Here is a 15,365-nt window from a genome sequence, read left to right as displayed (position 1 = left end):
TTTACAAAATTTATTATTATAAATAATAATTATAAATAACGGGACAAAAATTTAATTAATTAGTATATAAATGATTTATATATATATATAAATTTATTATATTATATATTTATATAAATAAGGTGATATAATTTATAGACCATATAGTCTTATATTTGAAAAAAAAAATTATATTTATTATATAATAATAAATTTATAATAAATATATATATATATATAAATATATTATATAAATTAAAAATTTTAATAATTAAAATAAAATTCATTAACAATAAATTTAATTAATTTATTAAAATTATAAATTATGTATATATATATAATAATAATTTTAAAATTATTATTTTATTTTTAAAATTATATTAATAAAAAAAAAAAAAAAATAGGGGTAATTTTTTTGAAAGAAGTATACTTTATTTAATTATTTTATATTTTTAATAATTATTAAAATAGTTTATATATTTTTATTAAAATAATTTTATTTTTTATTAAATTTTAAATTTAATTTATAATTATTTAATGTTAATAAGATTATTTTATTCTAGTTAAATATTTTATTATTATTTTATTTTACATGTAAATTTTTGTGTGAATTTTTATTAATTTTAAAAATTAATAATTTTTAATTTATTCGCAGTAATTAATATTAATTATAAAAGAAATTTTGAATTAGTAATAATATATAGTATTGGTAAAATTTGTGCCAGCTACTGCGGTTATACAAATGATGCAAATAAAAATTTTTAGTATTAGTTAAATTGTTTATAATTATTTAATTTATATATAAATTTATTAGGTGAAATTTTTAAATTTATTTATTATTAAAATGTAGATTAATTTAAGCTATAAAAATTTTATAATAAACTAGGATTAGATACCCTATTATTAAAATTAAATATATAAGAATACTTAAGTAGTATTAGTTATATTCTTAAAATTTAAAGAATTTGGCGGTGTTTTAGTCTATTTAGAGGAATCTGTTCTGTAATTGATAATCCACGTTGGACCTCACTTAATTTTGTTTTCAATTTGTATATCGTCGTCATCAGAATATATTATAAGATTAATAATTTTCTTGATATTTCATTAAATAATATGTCAGGTCAAGGTGCAGTTTATGGTTAAGTAGAAATGGATTACAATAAATATATTTATACGGATAATTTTTTGAAATAAAAATTTGAAGGTGGATTTAATAGTAATATAAAATAGATTATTTATATGATTATAGCTCTAAAACATGCACACATCGCCCGTCGCTCTCATTTTTAAAATGAGATAAGTCGTAACATAGTAGATGTACTGGAAAGTGTATCTAGAATGACAATTTAAAGCTTAATTAGTAAAGTATTTCATTTACATTGAAAAGAAATTTGTGCAAATCAATTTAAATTGATAATAATTATTTATTAATTATTTTTTTTTATTTATAATTATTAATAAAAATAATTTTATTTTTTATAGTTTTAGTAATTTATAATGAAATAATAATTTTAATTATAGTGTATTAGTATTTTAAAAGAATATTGAAATAATTTGAAAAATTTTTAATTTTTAAGAAAATTTAATTTATTGTACCTTGTGTATCAGGGTTTATTAAATAATAAATTATTATAATAATTTTTCTCGAATTTTAAAGATTTAATTATATATAAAAGTTATTGTGGAATAACTATTTTAAATATGTAATTAGAAATGAAATGTTAATCGTTTTAAAATATATCTAGTTTTTTAAGAAATGAATTTAATTTAGCTTATTTATTTTATTAAGTTAATTTTTTAATTTAATAATTAAATAAAGTAATATTTTAAGGGATGAGCTTTAAAATAAAATTTTATATTTTTTATAATTTTTAAATAAATATAAGCTTAAAAATAGCTATTATTAATAAATTTGTTATAATTTATTTTTTATAAAAAATTATTTAATTTAAATTAAATTATTTATTAAAATTTAAATTTTAATAATAAAAATTTAGTAATTATGATAAAATTAGTATATAAATTTATATAAAGTAATTAATTTGATAGGTTTTAATGAAGAATTCGGCAAATTAAATATATTCACCTGTTTAACAAAAACATGTCTTTTTGTATTTTATTTAAAGTCTAGCCTGCCCACTGAGTTTTAAAGGGCCGCGGTATTTTGACCGTGCGAAGGTAGCATAATCAATAGTCTTTTAATTGAAGGCTGGTATGAATGGTTGAATGAGATATATACTGTTTTTTTAAAATTTATATAGAACTTTATTTTTTAGTTAAAAAGCTAAAATTTAATTAAAAGACGAGAAGACCCTATAGATCTTTATTTTTATAAATTATAAATTATAAAGAATTTTAAAATTTATATTTTAAATAAAATTTTACTGGGGTGGTATTAAAATTAAATAAACTTTTATTATTTATTTACATTGATTTATGAATAAAAGATCCTGTTTTATGGATTAAAAATTTAAGTTACCTTAGGGATAACAGCGTAATTTTTTTAGAGAGTTCATATCGATAAAAAAGATTGCGACCTCGATGTTGGATTAAGAGTTATTTTTAGGTGTAGAAGTTTAAAGTTTAGGTCTGTTCGACCTTTGAATTCTTACATGATCTGAGTTCAAACCGGCGTAAGCCAGGTTGGTTTCTATCTTTAATAAATTATTATATTGTAGTACGAAAGGACCTAATATAAAAAATATAATTTTATTTAAATGAAAATTATTAAAATAATTTACTATTTTGGCAGACTAGTGCAATAAATTTAGAATTTATATATATAATTTTTAATTATAAATAGTATTGTTTATATTTGATGGTATTATACCTTTAATTGGAAGTTTATTATTAGTAATTTGTGTAATAGTTGGTGTAGCTTTTTTAACTTTATTAGAACGTAAGGTTTTAGGTTACATTCAAATTCGTAAAGGACCAAATAAAGTTGGATTTAATGGATTATTACAACCATTTAGTGATGCTGTAAAATTGTTTACTAAGGAACAAACATATCCATTATTATCTAATTATATTTCTTATTATTTTTCTCCTGTTTTTTCTTTATTTTTATCTTTATTAATTTGAATATGTATTCCTTATTTAATTAAGTTATATTCTTTTAATTTAGGTGTTTTGTTTTTTTTATGTTGTACTAGATTAGGGGTTTATACTGTAATGATTGCAGGTTGATCTTCTAATTCTAATTATGCTTTATTAGGGGGGTTACGAGCTGTAGCTCAAACTATTTCTTATGAAGTTAGTTTAGCATTAATTTTATTAAGTTTTATTTTTTTAGTAGGTAATTATAATTTTTTAAGTTTTTATTTTTATCAAGATTATGTTTGATTTATCTTTTTTTGTTTTCCATTAGGTTTAGTTTGGTTAGCTTCTTGTTTAGCTGAAACTAATCGTACTCCTTTTGATTTTGCTGAAGGGGAATCAGAATTAGTTTCTGGGTTTAATGTTGAATATAGAAGTGGGGGATTTGCTTTAATTTTTTTAGCTGAATATTCTAGTATTTTATTTATAAGTATATTATTTGTAGTTATTTTTTTAGGAAGTGATATTTATAGATTTATATTTTTTTTAAAATTATCTTTTATTTCTTTTATTTTTATTTGAGTTCGAGGGACTTTACCTCGATTTCGTTATGATAAATTAATGTATTTAGCTTGAAAAAGTTTTTTACCTTTATCTTTAAATTATTTATTTTTCTTTGTAGGATTAAAGATTTTTTTTATTTCTTTATTATTTTAATGAATAAAATTTAGTATAAATTAATAGAAGACTTTACTTCTTTCTTATGTTTTCAAGACATATGCTATAAAAGCTTATTAATTAATTTAATAGTTTATCTCAAAACTTTGCTAATAAAGGATTAATAATAAAGTAAGAGAAATATAATACAGTTAAAATTTGACCTGTTAAAATATATGGGTCTTCTACCGGTCGAGCTCCAATTCAAGTTAATAATGAAGCTACAATTACTATATTTCAGAATAAAATTTGATTTAATGGGTAAAATTGTAATCCTCGAAACTTGCTAGAGTGTGTGAAAGGTAAAATTAATAAAATAGCAATTGATAATACTAAAGCAATTACTCCTCCTAGCTTATTAGGGATTGATCGTAAAATAGCATAAGCAAATAAAAAGTATCATTCTGGTTGAATATGTACTGGAGTAACTAAAGGATTAGCAGGAATAAAGTTTTCTGGGTCTATTAGTAAGTAATTAAATTTTCAAATAAATGTTACTAAAATTCATAAAAATACAATAAATCCAAAAATATCCTTATAAATGAAATAAGGATGAAATGGAATTTTATCTACGTTTCTATTTAATCCAAGAGGATTATTAGATCCTGTTTGGTGTAAAAATAATAAATGAATTATTATTAAAGCTAAAATAATAAATGGAAAAATAAAATGAAATGTAAAAAATCGAGTTAAAGTAGCGTTATCAACTGCAAATCCCCCTCAAATTCATTGAACTAAATCCATTCCTAGATAAGGCACTGCTGATAATAAATTAGTAATAACTGTTGCTCCTCAAAATGATATTTGTCCTCATGGTAATACATATCCTAAAAATCCTGTTGCTATTGTTAAAAATAAAATAATAACTCCAGTATTTCAAGTTATATGATATAGATAAGATTCATAATATACTCCTCGTCCTACATGAATAAATAAACAAGCAAAAAAAAAAGAAGCTCCGTTAGCGTGACAAATTCGTAAAAATCATCCATTATTTACATCTCGACAAATATGATTTACTCTATTAAAAGCTGTTTCAATATCTGCGGCATAGTGTATAGCTAGGAATAATCCAGTTAAAATTTGTAGTATTAAGCATAATCCTAATAAAGAACCAAAATTTCATCAAGCTGAAATATTAGATGGTGCAGGTAAATCTACTAATGCATTATTAGCGATTCTAATTAAAGGGTGGGTTTTTCGAATAGGTTTAAACATTAATTTATTGGCCGTAATGGTCCATAAAATTTTTTTGTAATTTTTACTGTTACTAATAAAGTAAGAAATAAATAATTAATTAGTAGTAATGTAATTAAATTTGTAGGAAAATTGTATATTTTATTTAACGATAAAATATTTTCGTTAATTAAATTATTTGTTATTGAAAATTTTTCTATTTCTATATTAATAATAAATTGTTCAATCAAAGTTTTATCTAAAATAAAGAAAATTATCATACTAAGAGAAAATAAAACTAATCTAAATATTGTTAATTTAAAAGATATAGTAAATATTTCATTTGATGATAATGAAGTAACATAAATAAATAAAATTAGTATTCCTCCTAAAAAAATTAAAAATAATACATAAGAAAATCAAAAAGATTTAACATAAATTCCTGTAATTAAACATGTTAAAAATGTTTGAATTAATAGTATTAAACCTATTGATAAAGGATGTTTTATTTGTATAAAAATAAATCTTATAATTAGGCATATTATTATAATAATTAATTTTGTAATTTCAAGAAATAGTTTATTTAAAATATTAACTTTGGGAGTTAGTGAAAAAGAGATTTCTTTTTTCTTGAAGTTTAAAAAGAGAAATTCTTATTTCCAGTTTACAAGACTGATGTTTTTGTTAAACTATTTAAACTTGTATTAATGGCAAATATATTTTTAATATTTTATTTATCAATAATTATGTTTTTATTTGGTTGTATAGTATTTGTTTCTAATCGAAAGCATTTATTATCAACTTTATTAAGACTTGAATATATAGTATTAAGTTTATTTATTTTTTTATTTTTTTATTTAAATTTTATAAATTATGAAACTTATTTTAGTATATTTTTTTTAACTTTTTGTGTTTGTGAAGGGGTTTTAGGTTTATCAATTTTGGTTTCTATAATTCGTACTCATGGTAATGATTATTTTCAAAGTTTTTCTATTTTACAATGCTAAAGTTTATTTTTATATTAATATTTATATTTCCTCTTTCTTTTTTAAAAAATTTTTATTGAACGGTTCAAAATTTGATTTTTTTATTAACTTTTATGTTTATAATTAATTTAAGATCTTTAAATTATTTTAATTATATTTCTTATTATTTTGGGTTAGATATAGTTTCTTATGGATTAATTTTATTAAGTTTTTGAATTTGTGGGTTAATATTAATAGCAAGTGAAAAAGTATTTTCAACAAATAATTATGAAAAGTTATTTGTTTTTATAATTTTATTTTTGCTTTTTATGTTAGTATTAACATTTAGATCAATAAGAGTTTTTATATTTTATTTATTTTTTGAAGCTAGTTTAATTCCTACATTATTTTTAATTTTAGGTTGAGGGTATCAACCTGAACGATTGCAAGCAGGGGTTTATTTATTATTTTATACTCTTTTAGCTTCTTTACCTTTATTAATTGGTATTTTTTATATTTTAAATTCAAAAAATACATTATCTTTTACTTTATTATTAAATTATAGATTTTCTAATTTTAATTTATTGTATCTTTCTCTAGTTTTTGCTTTTTTAGTAAAAATACCTATATTTTTGGTTCATTTATGATTACCTAAGGCTCATGTTGAAGCCCCAGTTTCTGGGTCTATAATTTTAGCTGGTATTTTATTAAAATTAGGAGGATATGGTTTATTACGAATATTTTCTTTATTACAAATTTCTGGTGTAAAATATAATTATTGATGAATTAGTATTAGTTTAGTTGGAGGAGTTTTAATTAGTTTAGTATGTTTACGACAAACAGATTTAAAGGCTTTAATTGCTTATTCTTCTGTAGCTCATATGGGTATTGTTTTAAGAGGATTATTAACAATAACTTATTGAGGGTTAACAGGGTCTTATGCTTTAATAATTGCTCATGGATTATGTTCTTCTGGTTTATTTTGTTTAGCTAACATTTCTTATGAACGAATAGGAAGACGAAGCTTATTAATTAATAAGGGATTATTAAATTTTATACCAACATTAAGTTTATGGTGATTTTTATTATGTTCTGGTAATATAGCTGCCCCTCCAACGTTAAATTTGTTAGGAGAAATTTCTTTATTGAATAGAATCGTTAGTTGGTCTTGAATTACTATGATTATGTTATCTTTTTTATCTTTTTTTAGAGCAGCTTATTCTTTATATTTATTTGCGTATAGTCAACATGGAAAAATTTATTCTGGAGTTTATTTTTTCTCTGTAGGAACTACTCGAGAATTTTTATTATTAATATTACATTGATTACCTTTAAATTTATTAATTTTAAAAAGTAGTTTTTGTATGTTATGAATTTATTTAAATAGTTTAAAAAAAATATTGATTTGTGGTGTCAATGATATGAAATTATTCATTTTAGATCGTGAATTATTTAGTTAATTATTGTAAAATTAGATTTTATTTTTTAATATCAATTAGATTAAGATTATTTTTAATTAGATTAAAGTTTTTATTAACAGATTTAGTGTATTTTATTGAATGAGAAATTTTAAGATTACAGTCTATATCTATTGTTATAACATTTTTATTTGATTGAATAAGCTTAATATTTATATCTTTTGTTTTGTTAATTTCTTCTTTAGTAATTTTTTATAGAAATCAATATATAGAAGAGGATTATAATATTAATCGGTTTATTTTATTAGTATTAATATTTGTAATATCTATAATAATGCTAATTATTAGACCAAATTTAATTAGAATTTTATTAGGATGAGATGGCTTAGGTTTAGTTTCTTATTGTTTAGTTATTTATTTTCAAAATGTAAAGTCTTATAATGCTGGTATATTAACTGCTTTATCCAATCGAATTGGGGATGTGGCTTTATTATTAGCTATTGCTTGAATATTAAATTATGGGAGTTGAAATTATATTTTTTATTTAGATATAATAAAAAATAATATGGAAATAATAATTATTGGAGGATTAGTTATATTAGCTGCTATAACTAAAAGTGCTCAGATTCCTTTTTCTTCTTGATTACCAGCAGCAATAGCTGCTCCTACTCCTGTTTCTGCTTTAGTTCATTCTTCAACTTTAGTAACAGCGGGGGTTTATTTATTAATTCGATTTAATGATGTTTTAATAAATTGATGAATAGCTCAATTTTTATTATTAGTTTCAGGATTAACTATGTTTATAGCAGGATTAGGTGCAAATTTTGAATTTGATTTAAAAAAAATTATTGCTTTATCAACTTTAAGACAATTAGGTTTAATAATAAGTATTTTATCTATAGGATTTTATAAATTAGCTTTTTTTCATTTATTAACTCATGCTTTATTTAAGGCATTATTATTTATATGTGCAGGTTCTATTATTCATAATATAAAAAATTCTCAAGATATTCGAATAATAGGAAGTTTAAGAATAAGAATACCGTTAACTTGTAGTTGTTTTAATGTAGCTAATTTAGCTTTATGTGGTATACCTTTTTTAGCTGGATTTTATTCTAAGGATCTTATTTTAGAAATAGTTATGTTATCTTATGTAAATGTTTTTTCGTTTTTTCTTTTTTTTTTTAGTACAGGATTAACTGTATGTTATTCATTTCGGTTAGTTTATTATTCAATAACTGGTGATTTTAATAGTAGAAGATTACATCCTTTAAATGATTCAGGTTGAACTATATTATTTAGAATTTGTTTTTTAACTGTTATAGCAGTAATTGGTGGAAGTATATTAAGATGGTTAATGTTTTTAAATCCTGCAATAATTTGTTTACCTTTAGAAATAAAGTTATTGACTTTATTTGTCTGTATTGTTGGAGGCTTAATAGGATATTTAATTAGAGACGTAAAATTATTTTTTACTAATAAGGCTTTATATTTTTATAATTTTACTAATTTTGTTGGGTCTATATGATTTATACCTGTTATTTCTACATTAGGTGTAATTAATTATCCATTAAAGTTAGGATTATATTCTTATAAAAGTTTCGATCAAGGTTGAAGAGAATTTTTTGGTGGGCAAATAGTATATTCTCAGTTAAAAAATTATTCTTTATATCTTCAAGAATTTCAAAGTAATAGTTTAAAAATTTATTTATTAAGTTATATATTGTGATTTATTATTTTATTAATATTAGTTGTATTAGTAAATTAAATTTAAATAGCTTACATTTAGAGCATGACACTGAAGATGTTAGGGTGATTATTTTAATCTTTAAATATTTATAAAAAATAAATTTTTATTTTTACATTGAAAATGTAATGTTTTTGTTAAACTATATAAATGAAATATGTTGATCAAGAAAAAGCTGCTAACTTTTCTCTTTAATGGTTTAATTCCATTTATATTTCTTTAATTGGAATTATAAAAATTCAATTTTATCATTAACAGTGATATACCTCTCTTTGGTTTCAATTAATAAGGTAAATTGAAAAATTCAATACTTTTTAAATGCAAATTAAATGTTATAGTTAACTATTACCCTAAAATATGGGTGAATTTCACCTAAGATTAGGCCGAAACTAATTGCAATTTATCGCTTCATATTTATTCATTTCATTCTAAAGCTCCTTGATTTCATTCATGGTATAAGCCAATTAATAAAATGAAAATAAAAAATAATCTAGTAATAGTTCAATTTATTAAATTTGATGTTTTAATAATTATAATTATAGGTAATAAAAGAGCAATTTCTACATCGAAAATTAAAAAAATGATAGCAATTAAAAAAAATCGTAATGAAAAAGGTAATCGTGAAGAATTTATTGGATCAAATCCACATTCAAATGGAGAACACTTTTCTCGATCTAATAAAGTTTTTTTTGATAATAAAGTGGCTAATATTATTACTACAATTGTAATAATAAAAATAATTAATGTTATTGCTGATAGTATTAATATTATTTATACTAAAATTATTTAGTCCTTGTGATTGGAAGTCACATATACAAATATATACTTTATAAATATCTACCTCATCAATAAATTGTAATATATAAAAATAATCATACAACATCTACAAAGTGTCAGTATCAAGCTGCAGCTTCAAAACCAAAATGATGATTTTTAGAAAAATGATAATTAATATGACGTAAAAAGCAAATTAATAAAAAAGTTGTTCCAATTAGTACATGTAATCCGTGGAATCCTGTTGCTATATAAAAAGTTGACCCATAAACAGCATCTGCAATAGTAAAAGGAGCTTCAATATATTCATAAGCTTGTAAAATAGTAAAATATACTCCTAATACAATTGTAAAAAATAATCCTTGTGTGGCTTGTGAATGATTACTTTCTATTAAAGCATGATGAGCTCAAGTGACAGTTACTCCAGAAGCTAATAAAATAGCAGTATTTAAAAGAGGAATTTGGAAGGGATTAAATGCGGCAATTCCTACAGGAGGTCATGTTATTCCTAATTCAATTGTAGGAGATAAACTACTATGGAAAAATGCTCAGAAAAAAGAAATAAAAAAAAATACTTCAGATACAATAAATAAAATCATTCCTCATCGTAATCCAATAGTTACTGGAAAAGTATGAAGTCCTTGAAAAGTTCCTTCTCGAGAAATATCTCGTCATCATTGATACATAGTTAAAATAGTAATAACATTACCTAAAATAAATAATGTTATAGTATATTGATGAAATCATTGTACTAAACCTGAAACAGTAGTTATTGCTCCAATTGCTCCAGTTAAAGGTCATGGGCTATAATCTACTAAGTGAAATGGGTGATTTGCATGTGTTGACATTAATTTACTTCTCTTGAATAAAGAGTTCTTAATACAGCAAATACATATGATTGAATAATTGCTACGGCTGATTCTAATACTAATAAAGCAATTTGAGTAGTTAAAATTAATGATAAAATTAAATAATTTGATGCTATAGGACCTGTATTACCTAATAAAGTTAACAGTAAATGTCCAGCAATTATATTAGCTGTTAATCGAACAGCTAAAGTTCCAGGTCGAATAACATTACTAATTGTTTCAATGCATACCATAAAAGGCATTAAAACAGGAGGAGTTCCTTGAGGAACTAAATGAGCAAATATATGTTGAGTATGATTAATTCATCCATATAATATAAAACTAAGTCATAAAGGGAAAGCTAAAGCTAATGTTAAAGTTAAATGACTAGTACTAGTAAAAATATAAGGGAATAAACCTAAAAAATTATTAAATATAATTAATGAGAATAATGAAATAAACATTAATGTTCTACCATTATGCCCAGAAGGTCCTAGTAAAGTTTTGAATTCCTTATGAAGTGTTAATAAAATATTATTTCAAATTACTTGGAATCGATTAGGTATTAATCAATAAGAAACTGGAATCAGGAATAATCCTAAGAATGTTCTTAATCAATTTAATGATAAATTTAAAATTGTTGTTGAAGGGTCAAAAACAGAAAACAAGTTTGTTATCATTTTCAATTTAATTTATTAAATTTAATATTTAAAGATTGAGATGTTTTAAGTGGAGTATAAAAAAAACAAAAGTAGTTTAAAATATTAAAAACTACTAATGTAACTGAAAATACAATAAATAAAATTAACCAATTAATAGGAGCTATTTGTGGGATTAAAAAATATTAGATTTAACTAATTTTTTCAGTTTGACATACTAAGGTTTTATATAAAACTAATTTTTTAGTTATAATAATCATTAGAAGTAAGTGCTAATTTACTATAATATGATTTAAGAGATCATTACTTGCTTTCAGTCATCTAATGAGTTAGTTATTGAAGTAATTCATTTAATAAAGTAATTTATAGGAATGCTTTCAATTACAATAGGCATAAAACTATGATTTGCTCCACAAATTTCTGAACATTGACCAAAAAATAATCCTGGTCGATTAATTAAAAAATTTAATTGGTTTAATCGTCCTGGAGTAGCATCTACCTTAACTCCTAATGAAGGAACTGTTCATGAGTGAAGCACATCAGTAGCTGTAACTAAAATTCGAATTTGATTATTTATCGGTAGAACTACTCGGTTATCTACATCTAATAATCGGAATCCGTTTGTTTCTAGTTCATTAGTTGGTACTATATATGAGTCGAATTCTAGATTTAAAAAATCTGAATATTCATAACTTCAGTATCATTGATGACCAATTGACTTTAGTGTAATTGATGGGGTGTTAATTTCGTCTATTAAATATAATAGTCGTAAAGAAGGAAATGCAATAAATATTAAAATAATTGCAGGTAATACTGTTCAAATAATTTCAATTGTTTGTCCATGTAATAAAAATCGATTAGTAAATTTATTAAAACTTAGTATTCCTATAATATATCCTACTAAAATAGTAATTATTGTCAAAATAAGAAGGGTATGATCATGAAAAAAGTTTAATTGTTCTATTAAAGGAGAAGAACTATCTTGTAATCCTAAATTTGCTCATGTTGCCATTTAAATTCTAACAAAAGATAAAATCTTTATATATGAAGCTTAAATTCATTGCACTAATCTGCCATATTAGAAGTTATTAGTTAATAGAGGAAGTTCTGCATAAGTATGTTCTGCAGGAGGAAGGGTATGATATCATTCAATTGAAGATGATAATTGCATAGGGAAAGCTGGAGTTCGTTGAGTAATTATACTTTCTCAAATAATAAATAAAAAATATAAAATAGCGAATAATGAGATTGTACTACCTAAAGAAGAAACTACATTTCATGTTAAATAGCTGTCTGGAAAGTCTGAATATCGTCGAGGTATTCCGGCTAAACCTAAAAAATGTTGAGGAAAAAATGTTAAATTTACTCCTACAAATATAATAGAAAATTGAATTTTTAATCAAGTTGGATTTATTGTTAATCCAGTTAATAATGGGTATCAATGTACAAATCCTGCTATAATAGCAAATACTGCTCCTATTGATAATACATAATGGAAGTGAGCAACAACATAATAAGTATCGTGAAGAACAATATCAATAGATGAATTAGCTAGTACAACTCCTGTTAGACCACCAACTGTAAATAAGAAAACGAATCCAAATGCTCACAATATAGCCGGTCTATAAGTTAATTGTGTTCCGTGTAATGTAGCTAATCAACTAAAAATTTTAATTCCAGTTGGTACAGCAATAATTATAGTTGCTGATGTAAAGTAAGCTCGAGTATCAACGTCTATTCCAACTGTAAATATATGATGGGCTCAAACAATAAATCCAAGTAAACCAATTGCTAGTATAGCATAGATTATTCCTAAGTTTCCAAATGTTTCCTTCTTTCCACTTTCTTGAGTAATAATATGTGAAATTATTCCGAATCCAGGTAAAATTAAAATATATACTTCTGGATGACCAAAAAATCAGAATAAATGTTGATATAAAATTGGATCACCCCCTCCTGCTGGATCAAAGAAAGATGTATTTAAATTTCGATCAGTTAATAATATAGTAATAGCTCCTGCTAATACTGGTAATGATAATAATAATAATACGGCTGTAATAACTACTGATCAAACAAATAATGGTATTCGATCTAATGTAATTCCTGGAGATCGTATATTAATTACTGTAGTAATAAAATTTACTGCTCCTAAAATAGAAGAAATTCCTGCTAAATGAAGAGAAAAAATTGCTAAATCTACTGAAGCTCCAGCATGAGCAATTCCAGAAGATAGAGGAGGATAAACAGTTCATCCTGTTCCAGCTCCGTTTTCTACTATACTACTAGAAATTAAAAGTGTTAATGAAGGAGGAAGTATTCAAAATCTTATATTATTTATTCGAGGAAAAGCTATATCAGGTGCTCCTAATATTAAAGGAACTAATCAGTTTCCAAATCCTCCAATTATAATAGGTATAACTATAAAGAAAATTATAATAAAAGCATGAGCAGTAACGATTACATTATAAATTTGATCGTCTCCAATGAATGCTCCAGGGTGTCCTAGTTCAGCTCGAATTAGGATTCTTAAAGATGTCCCCACTATTCCAGCTCAAGCTCCGAAAATAAAATATAAAGTTCCAATATCCTTATGATTTGTTGAAAATAATCATTGTCGCGATTAAATGGCTGAAGTTTAGGCGATAAATTGTAAATTTATTTATGAGAATTTTTCTCTTTAATCAGGCTTTATAGTCAATAATGATATTAGACTGCAATTCTAAAGGAATAATTTAATTTATTAAAGCTTAAGAATTAAAAGATTAATACAAATATTTTCAGCTTTGAAGGCTATTAGTTTAATTAACTTAAATTCTTATATAATAATATAAATTATTGAAATTATTACTAATCCCCCAATTGAAATAAAATTAAAAATTAGTCTAATAGATGATATTTTATTATTAAAATTATTTTTTAATATTCATGAGTTTTTTTGATAATTTAATATAAAAATTCTATAAGATAATCGAAGATAAAAATATAATGTAATTAAAGTTAAACATACTCTAATTGTTAAAATAAATAATTGGTTTATTGCTGTTAAATTTTGAATAACAAGTCATTTTGGTAAAAATCCTAAAAATGGGGGTAATCCCCCTAATGATAGTAAATTTAAAAAAATTAATAATTTAACAATAGGATTTATTATTGATAAATTAAAAATTTGATTAAAATAAAATAATTTAAAATTATTGAATATTAAAACAATTGAAAAAGATAGTAATGAGTATATTAAAAAATATGTTATTCATAGTATTTCATTATTTATTATTGCTAACAATATTCATCCTAAATGATTAATTGATGAAAAAGCTATTAATTTTCGAATTGAAGTTTGATTTAATCCTCCTAAAGATCCGATTAATATAGATAAAATAATAGAAATTATAAAAAAATTGTAAATAAAATTATAAGAAATTAATATTAATGGAGCAATTTTTTGTCATGTTATTAAAATTAATCCGTTAACTCAAGATAATCCTTCTATAACTTCTGGAAATCAAAAATGAAAAGGGGCTGCACCTCTTTTTAGTAGTAGTGTAGATAAAATTAAAATTTCATTAAATGAATTATATAAAGATAAGTTATTGTTATATAAAAATATTAATATAATAATTGCAAATAATAAAATTGAAGAAGCAAATGCTTGAGTTAAAAAGTATTTTAGTGATCTTTCTGAGGTTAATAAATTTTTTTTATTATCATTTATTAGGGGGATAAATGATAATAAATTAATTTCTAAACCTATTCAAGCTCCCAATCAAGAATTTGAGGAAATTGTCACTAAAGTTCCAAAAATTAATATAATTAAAAAAATATTATTAGAAATTTTTTTGATTAAAAAGAAAAGGATTATAACCTTTATAAGTGGGGTATGAACCCAATAGCTTAATTAGCTTATCTTTTTATATTTTGGTGTATGATGCACAAAAGATTTTGATTCTTTTAGAAACAGTTTAATTCTGTTAAATATAATGAATGAAACGTTAAATTTCATGATTTACCCTATCAAGGTAATCCTTTTTATCAGGCAATTCATT

The 15,365-nt window shown here is 22.4% G+C and overlaps 13 protein-coding genes and 24 non-coding genes across 37 annotated transcripts, besides 1 other annotated feature; 15 read left to right on the top strand and 22 right to left on the bottom strand. All coding sequences in view use genetic code 5, as the record gives it.

Moving 5' to 3' along the window:
- Window positions 1-525: a sequence feature (A+T-rich region).
- On the top strand, window positions 526-1,322 carry ASK42_gr01. The gene has a single exon. It is a non-coding gene; the product is annotated as a 12S ribosomal RNA (ribosomal RNA).
- Window positions 1,322-1,393, top strand: ASK42_gt22. The gene has a single exon. It is a non-coding gene; the product is annotated as a tRNA-Val (tRNA).
- ASK42_gr02 lies at window positions 1,375-2,758 on the top strand. The gene has a single exon. It is a non-coding gene; the product is annotated as a 16S ribosomal RNA (ribosomal RNA).
- Window positions 2,719-2,784, top strand: ASK42_gt21. The gene has a single exon. It is a non-coding gene; the product is annotated as a tRNA-Leu (tRNA).
- ND1 lies at window positions 2,785-3,735 on the top strand. Its single transcript has one exon. A coding sequence (YP_009176740.1; NADH dehydrogenase subunit 1) covers window positions 2,785-3,735, from the start codon at window positions 2,785-2,787 to the stop codon at window positions 3,733-3,735; it is 951 nt and encodes a 316-aa protein.
- A 17-nt stretch (window positions 3,736-3,752) lies between these two features.
- On the bottom strand, window positions 3,753-3,818 carry ASK42_gt20. The gene has a single exon. It is a non-coding gene; the product is annotated as a tRNA-Ser (tRNA).
- On the bottom strand, window positions 3,819-4,953 carry CYTB. The gene has a single exon. Coding sequence (YP_009176739.1; cytochrome b) is annotated over window positions 3,819-4,953 (1,135 nt in total).
- Window positions 4,953-5,477, bottom strand: ND6. Its single transcript has one exon. A coding sequence (YP_009176738.1; NADH dehydrogenase subunit 6) covers window positions 4,953-5,477, from the start codon at window positions 5,475-5,477 to the stop codon at window positions 4,953-4,955; it is 525 nt and encodes a 174-aa protein.
- Window positions 5,478-5,479: 2 nt separating this feature from the next.
- ASK42_gt19 lies at window positions 5,480-5,545 on the top strand. The gene has a single exon. It is a non-coding gene; the product is annotated as a tRNA-Pro (tRNA).
- On the bottom strand, window positions 5,546-5,610 carry ASK42_gt18. The gene has a single exon. It is a non-coding gene; the product is annotated as a tRNA-Thr (tRNA).
- An 8-nt stretch (window positions 5,611-5,618) lies between these two features.
- Window positions 5,619-5,918, top strand: ND4L. The gene has a single exon. A coding sequence (YP_009176737.1; NADH dehydrogenase subunit 4L) covers window positions 5,619-5,918, from the start codon at window positions 5,619-5,621 to the stop codon at window positions 5,916-5,918; it is 300 nt and encodes a 99-aa protein.
- ND4 lies at window positions 5,912-7,253 on the top strand. The gene has a single exon. Coding sequence (YP_009176736.1; NADH dehydrogenase subunit 4) is annotated over window positions 5,912-7,253 (1,342 nt in total).
- On the top strand, window positions 7,254-7,319 carry ASK42_gt17. Its single transcript has one exon. It is a non-coding gene; the product is annotated as a tRNA-His (tRNA).
- Window positions 7,320-9,062, top strand: ND5. The gene has a single exon. A coding sequence (YP_009176735.1; NADH dehydrogenase subunit 5) covers window positions 7,320-9,062, from the start codon at window positions 7,320-7,322 to the stop codon at window positions 9,060-9,062; it is 1,743 nt and encodes a 580-aa protein.
- ASK42_gt16 lies at window positions 9,063-9,129 on the top strand. The gene has a single exon. It is a non-coding gene; the product is annotated as a tRNA-Phe (tRNA).
- On the bottom strand, window positions 9,128-9,193 carry ASK42_gt15. The gene has a single exon. It is a non-coding gene; the product is annotated as a tRNA-Glu (tRNA).
- On the top strand, window positions 9,194-9,260 carry ASK42_gt14. Its single transcript has one exon. It is a non-coding gene; the product is annotated as a tRNA-Ser (tRNA).
- Window positions 9,260-9,327, bottom strand: ASK42_gt13. The gene has a single exon. It is a non-coding gene; the product is annotated as a tRNA-Asn (tRNA).
- Window positions 9,328-9,393, bottom strand: ASK42_gt12. Its single transcript has one exon. It is a non-coding gene; the product is annotated as a tRNA-Ala (tRNA).
- Window positions 9,394-9,457, bottom strand: ASK42_gt11. The gene has a single exon. It is a non-coding gene; the product is annotated as a tRNA-Arg (tRNA).
- Window positions 9,458-9,809, bottom strand: ND3. Its single transcript has one exon. Coding sequence (YP_009176734.1; NADH dehydrogenase subunit 3) is annotated over window positions 9,458-9,809 (352 nt in total).
- ASK42_gt10 lies at window positions 9,810-9,876 on the bottom strand. The gene has a single exon. It is a non-coding gene; the product is annotated as a tRNA-Gly (tRNA).
- On the bottom strand, window positions 9,877-10,663 carry COX3. The gene has a single exon. Coding sequence (YP_009176733.1; cytochrome c oxidase subunit III) is annotated over window positions 9,877-10,663 (787 nt in total).
- ATP6 lies at window positions 10,663-11,343 on the bottom strand. The gene has a single exon. A coding sequence (YP_009176732.1; ATP synthase F0 subunit 6) covers window positions 10,663-11,343, from the start codon at window positions 11,341-11,343 to the stop codon at window positions 10,663-10,665; it is 681 nt and encodes a 226-aa protein.
- On the bottom strand, window positions 11,337-11,498 carry ATP8. Its single transcript has one exon. A coding sequence (YP_009176731.1; ATP synthase F0 subunit 8) covers window positions 11,337-11,498, from the start codon at window positions 11,496-11,498 to the stop codon at window positions 11,337-11,339; it is 162 nt and encodes a 53-aa protein.
- ASK42_gt09 lies at window positions 11,499-11,567 on the bottom strand. Its single transcript has one exon. It is a non-coding gene; the product is annotated as a tRNA-Asp (tRNA).
- Window positions 11,568-11,578: 11 nt separating this feature from the next.
- ASK42_gt08 lies at window positions 11,579-11,649 on the bottom strand. Its single transcript has one exon. It is a non-coding gene; the product is annotated as a tRNA-Lys (tRNA).
- Window positions 11,650-12,334, bottom strand: COX2. The gene has a single exon. Coding sequence (YP_009176730.1; cytochrome c oxidase subunit II) is annotated over window positions 11,650-12,334 (685 nt in total).
- Window positions 12,335-12,339: 5 nt separating this feature from the next.
- ASK42_gt07 lies at window positions 12,340-12,405 on the bottom strand. Its single transcript has one exon. It is a non-coding gene; the product is annotated as a tRNA-Leu (tRNA).
- COX1 lies at window positions 12,406-13,906 on the bottom strand. Its single transcript has one exon. Coding sequence (YP_009176729.1; cytochrome c oxidase subunit I) is annotated over window positions 12,406-13,906 (1,501 nt in total).
- Window positions 13,907-13,940: 34 nt separating this feature from the next.
- Window positions 13,941-14,006, top strand: ASK42_gt06. Its single transcript has one exon. It is a non-coding gene; the product is annotated as a tRNA-Tyr (tRNA).
- Window positions 14,007-14,071, top strand: ASK42_gt05. The gene has a single exon. It is a non-coding gene; the product is annotated as a tRNA-Cys (tRNA).
- On the bottom strand, window positions 14,071-14,139 carry ASK42_gt04. The gene has a single exon. It is a non-coding gene; the product is annotated as a tRNA-Trp (tRNA).
- ND2 lies at window positions 14,140-15,163 on the bottom strand. The gene has a single exon. Coding sequence (YP_009176728.1; NADH dehydrogenase subunit 2) is annotated over window positions 14,140-15,163 (1,024 nt in total).
- Window positions 15,164-15,232, bottom strand: ASK42_gt03. Its single transcript has one exon. It is a non-coding gene; the product is annotated as a tRNA-Met (tRNA).
- On the top strand, window positions 15,232-15,300 carry ASK42_gt02. Its single transcript has one exon. It is a non-coding gene; the product is annotated as a tRNA-Gln (tRNA).
- Window positions 15,298-15,365, bottom strand: ASK42_gt01. The gene has a single exon. It is a non-coding gene; the product is annotated as a tRNA-Ile (tRNA).

This window comes from Anopheles merus, mitochondrion (assembly GCF_017562075.2).
Source record: "Anopheles merus voucher AMER20150811V3 mitochondrion, complete genome".
Lineage (NCBI taxonomy): Eukaryota > Metazoa > Arthropoda > Insecta > Diptera > Culicidae > Anopheles > Anopheles merus.
This window is presented reverse-complemented; position numbering and strand designations above follow the sequence as displayed.